Genomic DNA, 19,397 nt, shown 5'->3' with positions numbered 1-19,397 from the left:
CAGGAGTCCCCCAGTGTGTTACGCTTACGGTTGTATGAGCCTGGCCTAAAGGCCCATTTAGGCACAACGATTATCGCTCAGAATCCGCTCAAAAGCCATCTTTTGAGTGATGATCGTTGCGTGTAGATGTGCCCATCTTTCAGTTTTCTGCCAAACGATGGATTTAAGTTCAGCCTGAAATTCATCGTTCAGCAGATCAGCTGATAAGCAGGACCGCAGAAGATCCACAGTTCAAGCTGCCTATAGGAAAGCATGGAGTGTCCGCACCTCCATGCACACATGCGGATTTGTTTTGCGGATTTTTTGTGTGGCAAAGAAATTGCAGCATGCTCCATTTTACTGAAGATTCTGCACGGATGGGCTCCATTTATCTCTGTGGAAGCGAGCGATCCACAATGCATCCGAAATGCATTTCGGGGGATGGCAGTCCCTTTTTTTTTTTTCCTCCGTGCGGACGATCTGCAGTGCATCTGCACAGATAAACGATCGCATACACGATCGCCGGCAAGCATTTAAAAAAACATTTCCAAACTGACTCACAGGTCTTCACCTGCAGAAATCCGCGTGTGCAGTGGACATGAGGCCTTATTGGTAATTGAAATTGGAGATTTTATGTAGGAAGCAGACGGCTCCATTCTCACTGCAGTGGCCAGGCTAGTGAACAGCTAGTCAGTAGGGATCCTGGATGGCCTACTCCCACGACACTTTTTACCGCGATTAGCACAGCGTTTCGAATGCCGTGCACTCCTATTGATTTCAATGGGTCCTCGCAGAGGGGGGAGAGAGGGGTGTCGGAGAACCCACTCGCAGCTGGAGGTGCGCGGCTGCAGGAGAGGGACTGGGGTGAAGGAGGGGTAAGTACTGCTCAGTTTATTTTACTACCATGAGCACTATGGATGGGATGGTGTCCTGTAACCAGACAACCCCTTTAATTTGCATCAATTTCTGTTGTAAATGATGGTCAATCTGTCAGGCTGCTGGAGGTCTACCCAGCTTCTGCTAAAACCTCTCCACTTACGGAAAAGTGGTAAGAGTGCCTTCACATCAAAATTTTAATTTTTTTTTTTTTTTTTTTAGTAAAAAAAAAAAAAACATGCACCAAAATTTACAGTTTTTTATTTTTTGGGTCATCTCTGCAATTGAGTATAAACACAAATTGCATTATAAATTCCCCTTCAAAATCTCCCATTTGTAGGCTAGGCTAACACGACTGTGATGGTATAGCTGTACCAATCTCCCATAGGCAGCCATGTTGCTGCTGACTCGAATTGTGCAACATGCGTGTGCAAGAAAAATTGCAGCATGCTCCATCTTGGCACATATTACGCGCATACATGGCAAGGTAGTGCATGGTGATTTGTCGGCGCACAAAGAGTACGCAATGTCATTACGTAGACTGCTCTTACAATGTTTCAGTCTGGAGTCTAGATACAATTGTATCAGTGCACTGTACAGATGTAGCAGATTTTAACCTGTCCCAGAAAGCTATTGTAACCGCTCTCTTATCTTAACACAACTAAGGTCTTTGTAATTAAAAGTGGAAACAAACTGTGGCACAAGGAGTCATCAGAACCAAATGCTTTGAGTCCTGTTAAACATTCCCACATCTGTACTGCACAGCCTCCTGTATAAGGCCGCCTGCAGACGGCCGGATCGCAGCGTGATGCGACCCGCGCCCCTGCAGTGACCAGTGCGGCTCTCACCTGCCCCAGCGGCTCCGGCTCTGTGATGTGCCGGCTGCCGCCCAGCCAGCACGTGCGCAGAGCAGAGCCGGCACGCCAGGAGTGACTTTTCTGTGCGAGCCTCTGCGAGTCCTGCACAGAAATAGAACATGCCACGATTTGTTTTCCACGAGTATTTTCACGTGGACAAATCACGTCCGTCTGCATAGGATTGCGTTTTGTAATGCAATCCTATGCAGGCGTGCACGGGTGGAAATTCTGCCTAAAGCCCCCCCCCCATACACACTACAATGTAGTTGTCGGCAGACCTGTGTGTAGGGGAGACTTAATTTTTGTCGGGGAAAAGAAGCACTGAGGACGTTGAATTTCAACATTCAGTAATTTTGTTCTCCGAGAGATAAGCTACCTAGCTATGGCTTAACTCCCAGAATACATGAATGTGTATGTTGGGGCAGCCAGGGCAAACGGCTGTCAGAGGAGCAATCGTTTATCCAACAGTTGTTGGTGTATGGCACGTTAAGAAGTAAGTAAATAGTGTAGAGGAGAATAGTGGCTGTTCAGGTTCTTGATTTCATGTTTGTAACTTTCAGCTGCACAAATCCCACAGTATTGTCTTCCAGGCACCAGTGCTAGTCATACTATTGTTTGTTATAGTATTTAACCCCTTAGTGACCAAGCCTGTTTCCACCATAATAACCAGGTCAAATTTTGGAAATCTCACGTGTCACTTTAACATAGAATAACGCCGTAAAGGTTTTGCATATCCAAGTGATTCTGACATTGTTTTTTCACCACATATTGTACTTCATTTAGGTGGTAAAAACAGGCTGATCGAATCTGTGTATATTGCCAAAATTGGGAAAAGTTATAAAAAAATTGTCTTTTTTTTTTCCACATTTTTGACTGCAATATCTCAAACATGTGCAAACCTACAGTACAAATTTTGGATGAGATATATATTTCCATCTGTTTACTTTATTCTGGATGCACATTTGAAAAACTTAGGAGACGTACAAATTTAACATAAACCTTTTGAGGAACATTTTGTTTACCTAAACCAAGCTAAGATTGCAAAGGCCCATAGGTATCAGAATTATAGATAAGGCGCCCTGCCCACCGCCGTTGCGGAATATCGCCAGCGTGACACATGACAGCTCCAGGTTGTCGGAGCTGTCACATCCTCAGTCTGCTGTGCTTTTATCCCCAGAGGAAGCGTGTTTTTACGGCCCTGGGGATTAAAGCCCAGCAAACTAGGATGTAAAAAGTCTATGGGGTGGTCACTAAGGGGTTAAAGGGGCTAAACTGCAAAGGGAAGTCCCATTAACGGTCATACATGTATTCCACTTCCCTGCGCTGATCATAGGGCATGATGGGAGAGCTGGGTGAGAATATGCTGGATGTCCTGTCGAGGAAGTGTCCTAGGTGTATGCTGTCTGGTACTGTAAGCCTCCGCACTACCTGGAGGAGCTCTTATGCAGCGGAACTGCTATCCCAATGATTACCCATTGTACTAAACTGTAGGACCCTCTAATAAACATAGTTTATGTGCAGAATACTCAAAATCAGTCGCCTACTTGTTACCCATCTCTTTGTATGGGACCAGGGCAACTTGTACTTCTCCATTTACAGCTCCAGCCACTACTTCAGTAAAACAGTGGGCAATTGCCAATTATCTCACACAGTATAACATTCTTGACATTCTCTGTTGCTGGCTTATGTATGTAGAAGTTTTAAGATAGATAATTTGTCGTTTCTTCTAGAGGGGTGGGGGTGGGGGGGGAGTGGAATGCTCTATAGCTAAATTGTCAACTTTAAGGCCCATTCATATTTTTTACTTTTATGCAGACTGAAGTTGTGCATTAAATAAACCGAAAATACTGCAGTATGTTCATGGTCCAAAATCACCCATGATAGTCTATGGGAGGTTTTTAAAAACTATTTTGTGTGCTTAAAACTGGCAACACGCAGTGACCTGTATGTATTTCACAGACTGAAATTGGATTGAAATATTGAACGACATAAGAATTGTCTAACTGCTGGCAGTTCTATAATTATTGCTGTTAGTTTTGTAAGCCTCTTGAATTTTTTTTTTTTTTATCCACTTTTTTGCTCCATACATAATGCTAGAGCATTCCATGCAGAAGGAGTACAGGGCCGGGGGGCGCAAGTGTGAATGACTGAAGCCGAGCAATACTAAAGTTCTGTGTGATACTTAGTTTCCTTTTGTAAACATTCTATAATGAAAACAGAAAACCCTGAAGTTCAGGAATGACAAGTCGTACAATGAGAAGACCAGCAGCCATCTAAACCTTGGGACACATTGTCAAGTCTCTTATACTTGTGGTATATTGGCCACTTCTTTGAGAGATCAACCCCCTCTTGACCATTTTTCACTGCACTTTCACTGTACTTATGCCTTATCTGGATGAAGCTTCTGTGATTGAGCAATGCATGATTTTCTTATTTTTTTTCATCCGGAAGCTCATAGACCTTGCATTATAACCTGATTGAGACAATAGAGCGTGATCTGGTGACTGCTACATAATACTACTACGGTACATAGTCTTTCCCAGCTGCCCTCAAATGCTGATGCTACGCGTGATCCCAGTACTATTTGAAATGCACCATTTACCATTTTTCCATTATCTCAACTGCAAATTAACATGGTGTGCATGGAAGAATGAAAGTCCACTGACTTTCATTGCCTGCATTCAATGCTTGTGTAATATGAGGTAAAAAAAAAACCGCCTGTTGACGTGAGCCCTTACATGTTCGCTGTACGCGCATGTGATACGCTGTAATTCCCAGGCAATCAAATACATTGCATTACGCAGTTCCGTTCACATTTTTATGTGGGGATTGCGTAATACGCAGGTGCAAAAAAAGAACACAGCATGTTCTATTTGGCGGCGTATTGCACGCTAGGGAGACCATTTTTCTTTGAGTGAATAATCAATAAGTCCTATACGCAATTGTTAGTGCTGGATTGTGGGAGGAGGTCGGTATAAGGCTGCTTTTACACAGGTGAGAAAATTGTGCTATTTCTTTTTTTTTCTCATGATGCGACAGCGCTATAAATCGCATGTATGTGAAGCCCATGCTTTCCAATGGGGTCCTTCACATTAATGAGGTTTTGTAGCCTGCTACATTGTGGAAAAAAAATCGCGGCATGCTGACTATTTGTGATGTTTAGTAGCCCATGTTTCCCTATGAAGCCTTCATTTGTGTTGCATTGCATGAAAGCCGCAATTTTAACAGTGGGACGTCCTGCTGTTCCCTAAAATTAGCCCTAGCTGCATTAAAAAAAAGCATTACATTACCTAACAGGCGGTGTCCGTTCCGTCGCAATTCTCCCCCCGAAGCAGCGCTTGATAAACCAATCACACCCATCGCATTGAATGGCTGTGATTGGTTCTCGAGCACCGCAGCTCAGCCAATCACTGCAGCGCTCGATGAACCAATCAGAGCCAGCGCTTCCTGGAGGTGGGATTTATGAACCCCCTAACCAGGAAGCGTCAGCTGAAGACTGCAAAAAAGTGTGCCAGAGCTTCGGGGGGAGAAGTGCAGCGCAGCGGACAGCGCCTGTTAGATAATGTATTGGGGTGTTTTAAATGCAGCTGGGGCTTATTTTTAGAGAAGGGCTTATATTTCACTGTCTCCCTGTCGTATCACTTTGTTTATGTTGCTAGGGGGACATGACGGGTTCTCTTTAAATCCTATTCTGTGCACATATTTTTCCAGGTCACAGAAGGAGTTTGTACTCCAGCTTACAGACGGTTTACGCTCTCACCCGTGGGTCTATCTGGCAATATAATGTTTAAATTGGATGCAATGCTGCGAAGTCTTTAGTAGCCAAGTTGTCTCTCCTCTCTTTTAGTTCCAAATGTAAATTATCCTTTGAAAAGCTCTGATTGCAAACCGTCAACGCCCTAAGACACATGACTGTAGCCATAGCCCTCATCAGGCTGTGTGTAGCTTATCATGTAGGTGCGCTTCAGTCTGATGCTACAATGGCTCAATCTGATAATTGTGGAGAAAATATATGGAGCCTAAGGCCGTGAAACCCGTGCGAGATTTGTGTGTTGCCAGTCAAATATAAACCCCATTCTTTTGAATGCAGTTATAAAGCATGCTGCTTGTGTATATCTGATCGCATTCCTCAGAATGCATCGCCCCTTGATTTCAATGGGACCTTTAATGCATTGCATGGGTCTCACATGCCGTGGGATGTGCATGTGAGTGCGATGCGAGGTTTCAGAGGGATGGGGTTTTTTTTTCTTTTTTTAATGCAGTGCCTTTGCTGCCGTTTTTTTCATGTATAATTAAAAACTGAAAATTAAAAAATATGCCAGAAAAGACTGTCAGAATGAAGTCCTATTTAGGGCTCACGCCCGCAGATTTACTGCGATTAAATCGCGGATTTTTGCAGTCTTTATTAATGCTATATTAATGGAGACTTCACTCGGCATAAGTCCGCGGAAAATAGAACATGCCGTGTTTTTTTTTTTTTCCCCGCTTGCGGAAATCCTGGTAGAATTCCGCATGTGAGCATTGGCAGACAGAAAGCTATTAGGTTCATTAGAACCTAATGGCTGCAGAATTCACAAGCGGATTTCCGCCGCAGGAAACACAGTACAAATCCGTCCGTGGGCATTCACCCTATATCTAAATTTTTTCCCGCTAAGATTGTGCTTCTTTTAGGCCGCCTGCACACGAGCGGAAATCCCGCCGCGGGATTTCCGCCGCTGAAAGTTTGCATAGGAGTGCATTAAAATACGCACTCCTATGCAGATGGCCGCGGTTTGGCCGTGCGAAATCTTGCGCGGCAAACAAACCGCGGCATGTCCTAATTTTCTGCGGGGCACGCACTCACCCGGCTGCCGGCTCCGGTCTGCGCATGCGCCGGCTGCGCGGCAGCCGGCACATGAAAGAGCCGGGGCCGCCAGGCGCGGGTGAGTATGCGCTCGTCCCTGCAGGCACTCGGGTCGGATCGCGCGGCGAGAATTCTCGCTGCCGGATCCGACCCGCTCGTCTGCAGGCGGCCTTACATACGAGTCTCATTTGTAATACTCCAAGTAGTAACACTTTTTGACCACAAGCATTGCTGCCAGCGGCCATATTTACCAATATACTAATACAAAGATATACAATAGCAGGTACAAACGCCACTTCCCAACAGAGTGCAGACACGCACATTGCTCTATGGAGGAGCATTGTACAAGTCAAGATACTGATGAACAGTCACTCCTACACCTACCATATATTGGGGGATGGCTGCTTGGTATTCTACTTGCACATAGATAAGGCATACACCCTGGGCTCCCCAGCATCTAAAGCCAGACTGCTGCAAAAGCAACAATACATACGAGGTACTAATATTTTGACCGGAAGTTTGGTTTCTATCTCATGAGTGATGTCCTTTTGCCTTGATACTTAGTATCTGAGTATAGAGTTGATGACACTTGTAAAAGTAAGACTTTTGAGATGTCCTGACTGAGAACTTTAAGGAGACTCTATAAGCTTATGAGTTCATATAGCTGACTTGCTGCGTCCAGTTTTATTCTTACCTTCTCTGCTGTTTCTCCAGCGTCTGCGCTAAAACCAGTCGCTGCAGTGCCCTGACTCAACGGGTCCGCTATTGTGACCATAAGCTTAGCTCGAAGGGCTCAAAGCAGAATATAGTCCAGGCAGCATCAGATGTATCCAAAGAATTTTTTATTCCTCTATGAGCTTGATAAAGACCCTTGCACGGGTCGAAACGTCGCCAGTTTTTTATGGAGGAATAAAAAAATTCTTCGGATACGTCTGATGCTGCCTGGACTATATTCTAGGATCTCTGTGGTGGGTCATGATCCGGACCCTGCTGGGCTCTGCATTTTTTCCCTCCTCGCCTGTTAAATAGGACTTTGGAAGACACCAGGGGAGTTTGAGTTATCCCTAAAGTGCTGCTGCTCATATACCTGTGACTACGTAGGGCTCAAAGTAGCTGACAAATTCCCTTTTAATTGGTTAGATTTTCATAGGAAGAAAAAATTGTAGCTTAACGTGCAAGGATTTATGTAAACGACTTGCAGAATTGTCTATGTTCTTCAGTTTGCCAGCCGCTAAACAGTCAGTGGAATTGTTGGCCTGACCAGCTGCTGCCAAATAATTTAATATTTCTCTTCCCACTTTGACGTTTCTCCCTTGGTTTTGGAGCTTTGCTGAAGTGCGTTGTCATGGCAACTTGGCTTTTCTTCTAGCAGCGCACCCACTGTCAGTAATATAATGGTCTGATCAGCTACGGTACCTGATAGTTCACGACTTGTTTTTCTCCCCTTGCATACTAATACTGGCCATTTCTTTCATTTTCTACCAAGAAGTTCATAGTTGTCTCACTGGGTAAACTTTCTCACAACAAACAATTGAATCAGCCCTATTTTTTTCCCTGTTTGTTGTTCCAAGACTTTGTGTTGTCTCAGTACTAGTTACTTTTTGAGTCTTGACATTGGTTCAGCAAGTGAAATTGGAGGCATTGTCTTTCTTCCAGTGACTAGTTAATTATTTCACATGGAGAAATTGTGATCCTGTTAGCAGTACATGTCAATACGAATACACATGACAGCCACATACTCAGCCTTACATGTCAATACGAATACACATGACAGCCACATACTCAGCCTTACACGTCAATACAAATACACGTGACAGCCACATACTCAACCTGACACGTCAATACAAATACACGTGACAGCCACATACTCAACCTGACATGTCAATACAAATACACGTGACAGCCACATACTCAACCTGACATGTCAATACAAATACACGTGACAGCCACATACTCAACCTGACATGTCAATACAAATACACGTGACAGCCACATACTCAACCTGACATGTCAATACAAATACACGTGACAGCCACATACTCAACCTGACATGTCAATACAAATACACGTGACAGCCACATACTCAACCTGACATGTCAATACAAATACACGTGACAGCCACATACTCAACCTGACATGTCAATACAAATACACGTGACAGCCACATACTCAACCTGACATGTCAATACAAATACACGTGACAGCCACATACTCAACCTGACATGTCAATACAAATACACGTGACAGCCACATACTCAACCTGACATGTCAATACAAATACACGTGACAGCCACATACTCAACCTGACATGTCAATACAAATACACGTGACAGCCACATACTCAACCTTTGATTAAACTTTGTCATTTTTTTGCAATGGGTACATTTCCAGTACTGCCATAGAACATGGTAATGTGTCATTCTGCACTGAGTATTTTTATGACTATGTACGTACGTAATCCCTATAGTAGTATATGCCTTGCTGCTGAGATTTATGCGCATAATTCGGATTTTTCACCGGGTACACACTTATTCTAAGATACCTTACATGGGGAAATTATTGCCTGGAGAATCACTTGAAACATACATTTCGACATTTGTCGTCCAGTGTACACACAGCCACTGACAGGGCACTGAGCGAGAAATCGCTCAATGGTCACTTTGTTTCAGCTTACTGAGTGACTATCGAGCGAGTTCTCGCTCAGTGTAGACTGGGGTCATTCAAACTTTAAACGACTGCCTGTGCACAGTGAATGGAGATGATGGAAGAGATCTCTGGCACGCTCGGCCTCCATTCACTGAACAATTATTGCCTGTGTGTGAAAGTGCAGTCATTAGGAAGACTGTTGGGTGCTTATGTGTATTCCCTCGTAAACTTCACTTGAGTAGTGCTTATAGATAAAACAAGGGTGACAGGCAGTGACCGTTCCCTTAAGGCCCATTTACAAGCAAGGACAAGCTTTCAAAGGATTGAAAGATTGACCGTTTCAGTGATCATTTTGTATTAAGTGCTAATGGGCACTAATGCCCATTAGCAGTTTATTAGATATATTTGCATGTAAATGAGCCTCCAGGAGCTGCTTGCAGAACACAGCAGGTGGTCTGGGCTCTGCAATCATTTCCTTTGTTCTCACAAGGGCTGTTGGCAGAATACAATATAATGTCCGGCTCCCATGGAGAACACAGCATGCGGTCTTTGTTATCTACTCTCTGGCAGACAGATTGGTTTTAAGGTGAACTTAACATCTTTCAGCCGAAGAGTGAACGATGTAGCATTTACACACAACAATTATTGCTCATATGCCATTGTTTGAATGAATTTTGAGCGATTAATTGTTGCGCGTAAATAGGACTTTAGACCTCCATAGAAAGAAACACACAACATTATACAGGAGAACCCAATTTCCAGGAGCACGGGTTACCTGGATCCAGTCCTGAGTTAAGGCCCCCACATCTCGCAGCGGAATCTGGTCCTGTGCCACGGCGGTGACTCCCGCATACCTGTGCGATGTCTTCCTCTCTGTGCTGCGGATGTGCCGACTGAAAATGCGCACTTCAGAGAATGTCGCACCGGCAATGACGCGAATTTACATTTCGGAATCGCCGCGGGATGGATGGCTTCTACTGACTGTAATAGAAGTCGTCCGTGCGAAGACCACAATAGAATAGGACATGCAACGATTTTCCCCCCGCGAGCAGAAAATCGCAGTTGATGTCCACTCGTGGCCATGTCTATGGGCAGTATTTGCTGCGGCATCCTGAGGCGACCACTCGCTCCGGATCCGCTGTGCAAATACGCCCGTGTGCATTGGGTCTAGGGTCACAGCTCGCCCTTTTTTTTTTTTTTTTTTTTTTTTACTACTTAAAGCCAGATATATATAAATGACTAGTGGATTGTCTTGTGGAGTTTGAGTTACTTTCTTGGGTCTTTAGAACAGCAGCAGTTCATCCTTCATGCCATCCATATACACACATCCGAGGATCCTGGGTGTGCCAAGAAAATATTTCCCACGCCAGTACTCCACCTCTACCAGCCTCAACTGTTGACATTTGACAGGGTTCATGTATTCATGTTGCTTAATTCTGACCCTCCTGTCATTAATCTGATTCATCTGGGCCGCTGATCTTTTTCTATACTGCTCAGTGGTCCAATATTTGTGCTTTTTTGCCCAATGAAATCTTGCCTTTCTCTAATACAGCAATGGCTCTTGAACTGGTGGTCTGCTGTTATAGCCTGTCCATGTTAACCCTTTCATGACCAAGAGTCATTGATGCGCCTGCGTCCAGATCACAATCAGTTTTTTTTGCAGGATGAGTTGTATTTTTCAATGGCACCATTTAACATGCCATATATAATGTGGGAAAAGTGGGGAAAACCCCACTATGGAACCATTTGGCAGAGAGACGGGGTATTTTTTACGACGTTCATGAGGCAGTAAAACTGATACGTTGTATTTGTTAGTAATACATTCGTGTCATTGTGGGACACAGCTTGACCATGGGTATACAACAACTGTTTGGAGACACTAAAAGTAGAAAACAAGTTGGCTCCTTTCACTTGCTATATAACCCCTGCAGGAACTCCACTAATCAGTTTTTAGCTTAGGCCCCATGTCCATGGGCGAGGCGAAATATCGTTAGCAATATTCTTCTGCCAGTGGAGCAGGGGGGAGAGCTGTCAGTTCTCTGTGGTGAGCCTATCTGACAGATGGGCTCACTGCGGAGAATCGCGGCATGCCGCATTTTGAGTCCCGCGAGCGTAGAATCGCTATGATTCTCTGCTCGTGGACAGGAGGCTGCGCTTTCCACAGCAACGCTATGAAAAACGTGCACTGCGTTGCCCACGGACGGATTATCAGCGCGGGTAGCGCAATGCACAATCGCCCGTTGACTAAGTCTGCAGCAGGCTCTTTTTCCATGTGGCCTTTGCAGGTCAGTGAACCGGAATTGGTGGCCCCCTGTCTCAGGTGGTGGTGGACCTGTCTAGGGCTTCCGTGGCGATCCTGGACAGATTGTAGCAACTGGTTGTGGTACCAGATGGCCCAAGGGGGGGCCTTGCCACATCCAAGAGTGAGATATTGCATTGGATACGTTCTGCGGTGGTAGAGACATATAGGGCCAAGGGTGAGATTTCGCCTTTTCACATAACGGCGAGGGCCTCGCGGGCAATGCGAAATGGGACCACTCTTGAGAATCTGACCTTATAGATACAGCGATACGAATTTTAAGATCTTCATTTTTTAGCTGTACGACTGCGTAAAGGTTTTTTCTTTCTTAACTATTATTTTTTAAGAATTTGTTTTTATTTTGCTTTTTGCTCCCGCACCTTCCCATTGCAAACAGCAGAGAGAAGAGAAGGGGAGGGAGTTTAGCAGTTACATTCTGCTGGGGAATTTAATCGTACAGTTTTGAAGTAAAGACGCGCAGGTTTTAACTGGTGCGGAATTCAAGCCCCATAGGGATAACACTGACACAGAAATGTCTGGGCAGACTAATTCCATCCTGTGTGGCCCTGGCTAGTCCAGCACCGATGACCATGTATTGTTCAAACTCGTTTAGATTGCTAGAGTTTTCTTTAACTGCTTTACAGGAAACCTGCTCACTTGACTTTTTGCTACACTTTGAGGTCACATGTCTAATTTCCATACAGCAAAGCTTCAATCGTGCAAGGGCAGTTGGCACTAATAAAGTGGGCATTCCATGTGTAGGTGTCCCGTTTCATTGTAATCCTGCCTGTAATGATAAAAAGATGACTAGTGACCAGTTCTTGTTTTCTACAGAACTGGAAGTGTTCGCGGTCGTCGGTGTGAAAACTGCAGGATATTAGGACTTTACACAATATGAAGTTGCATGGAAAATTTTTAAAAAATTACCAAATTCTTAAACTTTTTTTTTAGTTTAAAAACTAGATTTAAGCAATAGATCGCTTTCTGATTACAATTTTTTTTTTAAATAAAGAGCTATCTACTAACATTTTCTCTTTTTAAAATGGTAATAACAAAACAATGGGTTACTCGTTAAATGAAATCACCAACTATGTGTGTATGCTTATTTTATTCATTTTACCTCCCAAAAAGTGCAATAAAAGCGATCAAAAAAGCCTTATGTACCCCAAAATGGTTCAAATAAAAACTACAGAGCTCCTTCCATGGTAAAATAAAAAAAGTTATGGGGGTTTGAATGCAACAATGCAAAAATAATCATTTCCAAAAAAAGGGTTTTTATTGTGCAAAAGTGGAAAAACACACCAAAAAATTATGCTTTTGGTATTGTTGCAATCGTACCGATCCCCAGAAAAAAAATATAATGTCATTTATGCTGTATGATTGGCGCTGTAAAAAAATAAACAATGGTAGAATTGATATGTTTTTGCTAGAGCTGACCACTGTGTGGGGGGTTGCTAGAGCTGACCACTGTGTGGGGGGTTGCTAGAGCTGACCACTGTGTGGGGGGTTGCTAGAGCTGACCACTGTGTGGGGGGTTGCTAGAGCTGACCACTGTGTGGGGGGGTTGCTAGAGCTGACCACTGTGTGGGGGGGTTGCTAGAGCTGACCACTGTGTGGGGGGTTGCTAGAGCTGACCACTGTGTGGGGGGTTGCTAGAGCTGACCACTGTGTGGGGGGTTGCTAGAGCTGACCACTGTGTGGGGGGTTGCTAGAGCTGACCACTGTGTGGGGGGTTGCTAGAGCTGACCACTGTGTGGGGGGTTGCTAGAGCTGACCACTGTGTGGGGGGTTGCTAGAGCTGACCACTGTGTGGGGGGTTGCTAGAGCTGACCACTGTGTGGGGGGTTGCTAGAGCTGACCACTGTGTGGGGGGTTGCTAGAGCTGACCACTGTGTGGGGGGTTGCTAGAGCTGACCACTGTGTGGGGGGTTGCTAGAGCTGACCACTGTGTGGGGGGGTTGCTAGAGCTGACCACTGTGTGGGGGGGTTGCTAGAGCTGACCACTGTGTGGGGGGTTGCTAGAGCTGACCACTGTGTGGGGGGTTGCTAGAGCTGACCACCGTGTGGGGGGTTGCTTGAGCTGACCACCGTGTGGGGGAGTGGGAGGGTTGCTTGAGCTGACCACCGTGTGGGGGAGTGGGAGGGTTGCTTGAGCTGACCACCGTGTGGGGGAGTGGGAGGGTTGCTTGAGCTGACCACCGTGTGGGGGAGTGGGAGGGTTGCTTGAGCTGACCACCGTGTGGGGGAGTGGGAGGGTTGCTTGAGCTGACCACCGTGTGGGGGAGTGGGAGGGTTGCTTGAGCTGACCACCGTGTGGGGGAGTGGGAGGGTTGCTTGAGCTGACCACCGTGTGGGGGAGTGGGAGGGTTGCTAGAGCTGACCACTGTGTTTGTGGGGGGTGGGGGTTGCTAGAGCTGACCACTGTGTGGCGGGGATGCTAGAGCTGATCACTGTGGGGGTGCTCTGTGCTCTTCATTCCCAAGTTTTAGCAGCGGAGCACAGAATCCTGCCATGTGGATAAAGAGGCCCTCCCCGCCAGCGGTGCAGAGCTGACTACAGGGTATGCAGCAGGACAGCTGGGGGACATGTTGGTGCACTGATGCTAAAGAGGGGAAGCTTGCCCCCTTCCTAAGTTCCCTTGCACTAACGTCAGCTGGACATCGTTCAGTAAGTACTGCTGGATAAACTTTCTTCTGCAGTACTGATTGAACTGTCTCCTGCAATTTACTCGACACCCGTCAGCCATTGACCTGCTGCCAACCCCTGTCTTACAGATTGCTCACTTGGTCCCTTAAGTAACTGGGCGCAATGATTGTTTGTTCTTGTTGCCTGGTAGGAGTTGTGTGTGATCCCCCCACTGGGACAAGACTGAGCCTGAAGATGTCATTAACTTCTAGGCATCTGCCATTGGGTGTGAGCTCTGATCTGCCAAATTCCTACAGAGATGGCTTGGTGACCTCTAGGATTTTCTAGCCGGCTGCAGTAATTTGTCCAACTGTGGCTTATAGCATTTTTCATACTTGACTTGCTCCATGTCCTGTATTTAATTATATTGCGTTCACCAGTTTTAATGTAGTGTATCTGTTGTTGTCCTATGCTTTGTGTAAGATCCAAAATTGTAAGAAGGCTGAATAGTCCCAAAAGGTATATGCTGGTTGTATGAGAACTCCCAATACTCTTCTTTACTGCCTAGAACAGTGGTGGCGAACCTATGGCACGCGTGCCAGAGGCGGCACGCAGAGCCCTCCCTGCTGGCACGCGTCACCATCGGCCGCTCATCACTTACTGAATACCGGCAGAAAGGACCAATGGCCCTGGCAGGTGAGATATGTCCTCGGCGTACTCCCTCACCTTTCCCTGACGGTCTTCCCTCTTTGCCTTGTCAGTGTCCATGGCGCGCTCCCTTCTTCACTGCAGTAGCAGCCCAGCATCTTCCCTGCCTGCTCCGCGGCAGGGACTGGTCCCCCGCTGTTAGTCCTGGCGGGCCGGCGCGCTCCCTTCTTCACTGCAGCGGCGGGCCGGCATATTCCATGCCTGCTGCGCCACTGTCAGTGTGCACCAGCGGGACTCGTCCCCCGCTGTCAGTGTCCTCTTGGGCCGGCGCGCGGGGGAAACAACAGCGGCGGCATGCAGGCTAACAGCGGGAAGGACAGTGGCCGCGGGGGCACATGGCCATACACAGCCGGCATTGAGTGGGACAGCGGGGAGTACAGTGACAGCGGCCACAGGGGTAAGGTGGGCCTGGGAGCGCACTATCATGAGTGTGATGCGCTGGGAGCACAGTGTCAGCAGCGGGGGTGGCTGGGAGCGCTGTGTCATGAGTGTGGGGGCACTGGCGTAACCCTGGAGGCCAGGCAAAAAGCTTGGCACACACTGCTGCGAGAACCTGCTTGCAAGTAGCCAATCAGAAGCTAGGGGTGTAACAAAAGCATTCCTGCATGGAAACCCTGTCATACCCCTAGCTTCGGGTGGTGACAAGATACGCCAGTACCGAAGGCGTCCGGCAGCACAAATGATGTCACAGTGTGTACCTGGGATCAGCGCTAGCAGCAGCGGCGAGTAGAGGAGGATGGTACGTATATGGGTCTCGGTGGGGAAGGGGCGCTATTACTACTGCAGGCCGCCGTGGGGTGTCCCTATTACCGCCGGGGCCACCGTGGGGTGTCCCTATCACCGCCGGGGCCACCGTGGGGTGTCCCTATCACCGCCAGGCCCGCCGTGGGGTGTCCCTGGGGTCTCCCTATTACCGCTGGGGGGTGTCCCTATTACCGCCGAGGCCGCCTTGTGGTGTCCCTATCACCGCCGGGGCCGCCGTGGGGTGTCCTTGGGGTCTCCCTATTACCGCTGGGGGGTGTCCCTATTACTGCCGGGGCCACTGTGGGGTGTCCCTTTTACCACCGGGGCCGCCATGGGGTGTCCCTGGGGTCGCTGTGGGGTGTCCCTATTACCACTCGGGGGTGTCCCTATTACCGCCGGGGCCGCCGTGGGGTGTCCCTATTACCGCCGGGGCCGCCTTGGGGTGTTCCTTTTACCGCTGGGGTATGTTTACACATGGCAGGAATTACCGTGGAAAATTCCGCAGTATTTCCGCATCTAAAAAGCAGTCACAATCTGCACCCGGTCTATTTTGAAGCGGCCGTGTGCTTTTTATAACGACGGGGGTAAAATCATACGTCGTGATAAGCCCCGCCCCCTGACGTGTTGGCACTTTGCGATAAATAAGTGGGTTTTGGGTTGCAGTTTGGGCACTCCGTCTCTAAAAGGTTCGCCATCACTGGCCTAGAATTTCATGTTTGTTATGTTGCACAGATTTGTAGCGTGTTTCGCCGATCCGTGCTTTGTGGCAGACTATATTTGGGTGTGATAGATGCAGATTTCTGGTGTGTGTGCTTGACTGTTATTATAAGCTTCCTCACTAAGTGTACACTTTGGGCTAAATGAGTGCCTAAGCTACCTGGGGGCTACTGGCTGCGGTCCAGGCCAGAACATTCAAGGCATTGTTTGTCTTCTTGAAATTTCCATGCCTTGGGAAGGGAGTCGTCATTCTTCTGCGAAAGTGTATTGATACCCAGACAGAAGCGTTACTTCTCTCGTTCCACATTGGAATCTGCATCCTTTTTACATCCTATTGACTTCAATGAGAATCCATGTTGTTCATATGGCGCAGAATTAAAAGCTGTGTCACAAAAAAGACAAATGTCGATCCTTGACGCAGACTCTGTACCAGAAAATCTGCATGCAGATCACCCCTTAGATCTGCGTCATATTAAATGAAGGTCGGTCAGAAATCCGTGGATGTCCCTTGAAGTCACATCATAATAAATATATATCATTTTTTTTTCCTCTTAATCGCTACTGGTCGTTGCTTTAAAAAATGAGTAACGTCTTCTGCTCAGAACTGTGTTTGTAGCAAGGCTCATAAATCATTGGTTTGTATATTTGAGAACTCTGCCTCTCGCACAAGATACCTGCCCAGAATAATGGGTTAGAACATATACTGCTCGCACTTGTCAGCTTGCATCAGCTTTAGAATTCCCAGATGGCTCTATTACCTTGTTCGCTCATGTGATGTAGCTGGTTAGTGTATATATACTTGTATTAGAAAATTGTGTAATTATTTACAAGGGTATCCTGCTTTACTGCTGGTCTGCAATCACATCTGGAACACACATGTGCAGCGCAGCCTTCGCATTTATTGCTCGCACTCCTTTGTCTTCAGATTCAAATGGCCTTAATTAACTCCGCCAGGCTTTTTGCTAATGGCATGCTTTTCTGCATCCCATTGAATTATATATCTTAAGGAGCATTTTTCCAGAACTTTAGGGGATAGAACCTATATCTATCTATCTATCTCTAGAGATGAGCGAACCTACTCGGCCACGCCCTTTTTTCGCTTGAGCGCCGCGATTTCCGAGTACTTCCGTACTCTGGTGAAAAGATTCGGGGGGCGCCGTGGGTGAGTGGGGGGTTGCAGCGGAGAGTGGGGGGGGGGAGAGGGAGAGAGAGAGGGCGCCCCCCGAATCTTTTCACCCGAGTACGGAAGTACTTGAAAATCGCGGTGCTCGATTTGAGTAATTACTTGAAACGAGTACGTTCGCTCATCTCTATCTATCTCCCTGTTTTCTTATGTTTTGGTGCAGCAGTGACTAGCTAATTGGGGTATATTTGCACAGTATAGTTTTGCCAAGTTTTATGTATATATCCAAAAAGCATGTAAGAAAAAGACATGGGGACTTGAATTGCCATGGTTCCACAGGTGGCATAGGTGAAGCCCACCAAAACCTTAGCATCTGAATATACCCCAAGGAGTGTCTTTTAGTTCACCGTATTTGGTAGAGGAAGTTGGCTTTCGGTGCTTGGTTTCCCATGCAGTATCAAAGTGAAGAAAAGTTATACACTGCATACTGCTGAAGTCCAACGCCTGACGACTCAGTATAAGGCCGGCTGCACACGAGCGTGACGGGCTCCGCCGCGGAATATTCCGCGGCGAAGCCCGTCACGGCGCCCCCCAGAGACCCCATATTTACTAGCGGATCCGGCGTTTTCGCTCCCGCATGACGCTTCCCCGCCCACCGCCGCCGCGTCACATGACACGCCCACCACGTCACATGACGCGGCGGTAGGCGGGAAAGTGTGTTCACGCTATCTTCCGCTGTGTTACAGCGGGAGATAGCGTGAACGGACGGCTTTCATTGACTGCAATGGAAGCCGTCAGCGCGTACACCCGCGGCAAATAGAGCATGCCGCGGGTGAGGACGGGAGATTTCACAGTGCGGAATTCTGCGGTGGAATTCCGCACTGTGTGCCCTGAGCTATTGGGTTCAATAGAACCTAATAGCTGCGGGCAACCCAGCGGATTTTCGCCGCGAATTACGCGGCGGAAATCCGTTCGTGGGAAGGAGGCCTAATGGATGTACTAGGACCTAGGTTCTCCAGAGTGAGTGGCATTGTGGGTAGCTGATCTGCATACTGTTAGCATTGCCCTAAAATGTCCTATTAGTGTATTTTACAACTAGCTATTTCTAAAGCCACCTCCTATGTAGAGCTCTGCTGTAAACTTGTATGTAGAGATGAGTACTAATATACTGGTCTATCTCTTCCTCTTCTTCCCAGTGGCACACCTTAAGAGGCAGTGGATTTATAAAGCATGGGGGAGACGGAGCAGCAGCAGACAGCCGCCTCTCGGTTAGGTGCCCCGGAGAGTGCTGGGATCAGCACCTTAGAGCATGGAACCAAGCCACCCTTGTCACCACAAGGCAAGTCTTATCCATTCAAAGTCCAAATGTTGGATGACACACAGGAAACTATTGAAGTGCCGGTAAGTGTTTTTAATTGGCTTCTAAATCTGGAATTAGAAATTGACCTTTGATACAATGTAGTGTTGTCATTATTGCTCAACAGACTTGCCTGTAACAGTTCCTGTCTGTTACGTTGATTTACTCTAATTTGGTAATTCCAATAATACAGATATAGCAAATGTAAAACACATTAAATATAGAGTTCTAGCAGATTTTAAACTGACATGCAGCACATCAAAAGCAGAGGATTGCTTAAACATTTTCTACATCTGTACCTTAAGGTACCTTTATAGCCGGCTGTCCATGGGCAATGCGGTATCCCGCCGACTGGGAGCAGGAGTCGCCGGCGCATCTCCGACGCTCGGCCCTATCTAATAGATAGGCTGACCGCGGCAATTCGCAGCATACTGGCTGAGAAATCGCTCACCTGTCGGAGTCACTTGGTTTTCATCAGAATTAAAAACCAAGCGACGGTCTGCAGAGCTGTGGAGTCAGTAAGTCAAACCTCCAACTCCATGTTCCCAGACTCCGACTCCTTCATATGACATTGTGTTTTTTAGGTGATACATTTACTGTATTAGAATGGTAAGGCGCTTTTC

At 46.9% G+C, this 19,397-nt stretch overlaps 1 protein-coding gene across 1 annotated transcript in view; it reads left to right on the top strand.

Moving 5' to 3' along the window:
• Positions 1-19,397, top strand: part of FARP1 (FERM, ARH/RhoGEF and pleckstrin domain protein 1) — a 187,308-nt gene that overhangs the window by 4,446 nt on the left and 163,465 nt on the right. The window contains exon 2 of the mRNA XM_066580313.1: positions 18,614-18,818. Within this exon, the coding sequence (XP_066436410.1) occupies positions 18,648-18,818 (171 nt within the window). The 5' untranslated portion in view covers positions 18,614-18,647. The remainder of the gene's footprint in view (positions 1-18,613; positions 18,819-19,397) is intronic.

The sequence above is a fragment of the Eleutherodactylus coqui genome, chromosome 1 (genome assembly GCF_035609145.1).
Source record: "Eleutherodactylus coqui strain aEleCoq1 chromosome 1, aEleCoq1.hap1, whole genome shotgun sequence".
Lineage (NCBI taxonomy): Eukaryota > Metazoa > Chordata > Amphibia > Anura > Eleutherodactylidae > Eleutherodactylus > Eleutherodactylus coqui.
The sequence above is the reverse complement of the archived record's forward strand: the minus strand, read 5'-3'. Positions and strand labels throughout refer to the sequence as shown.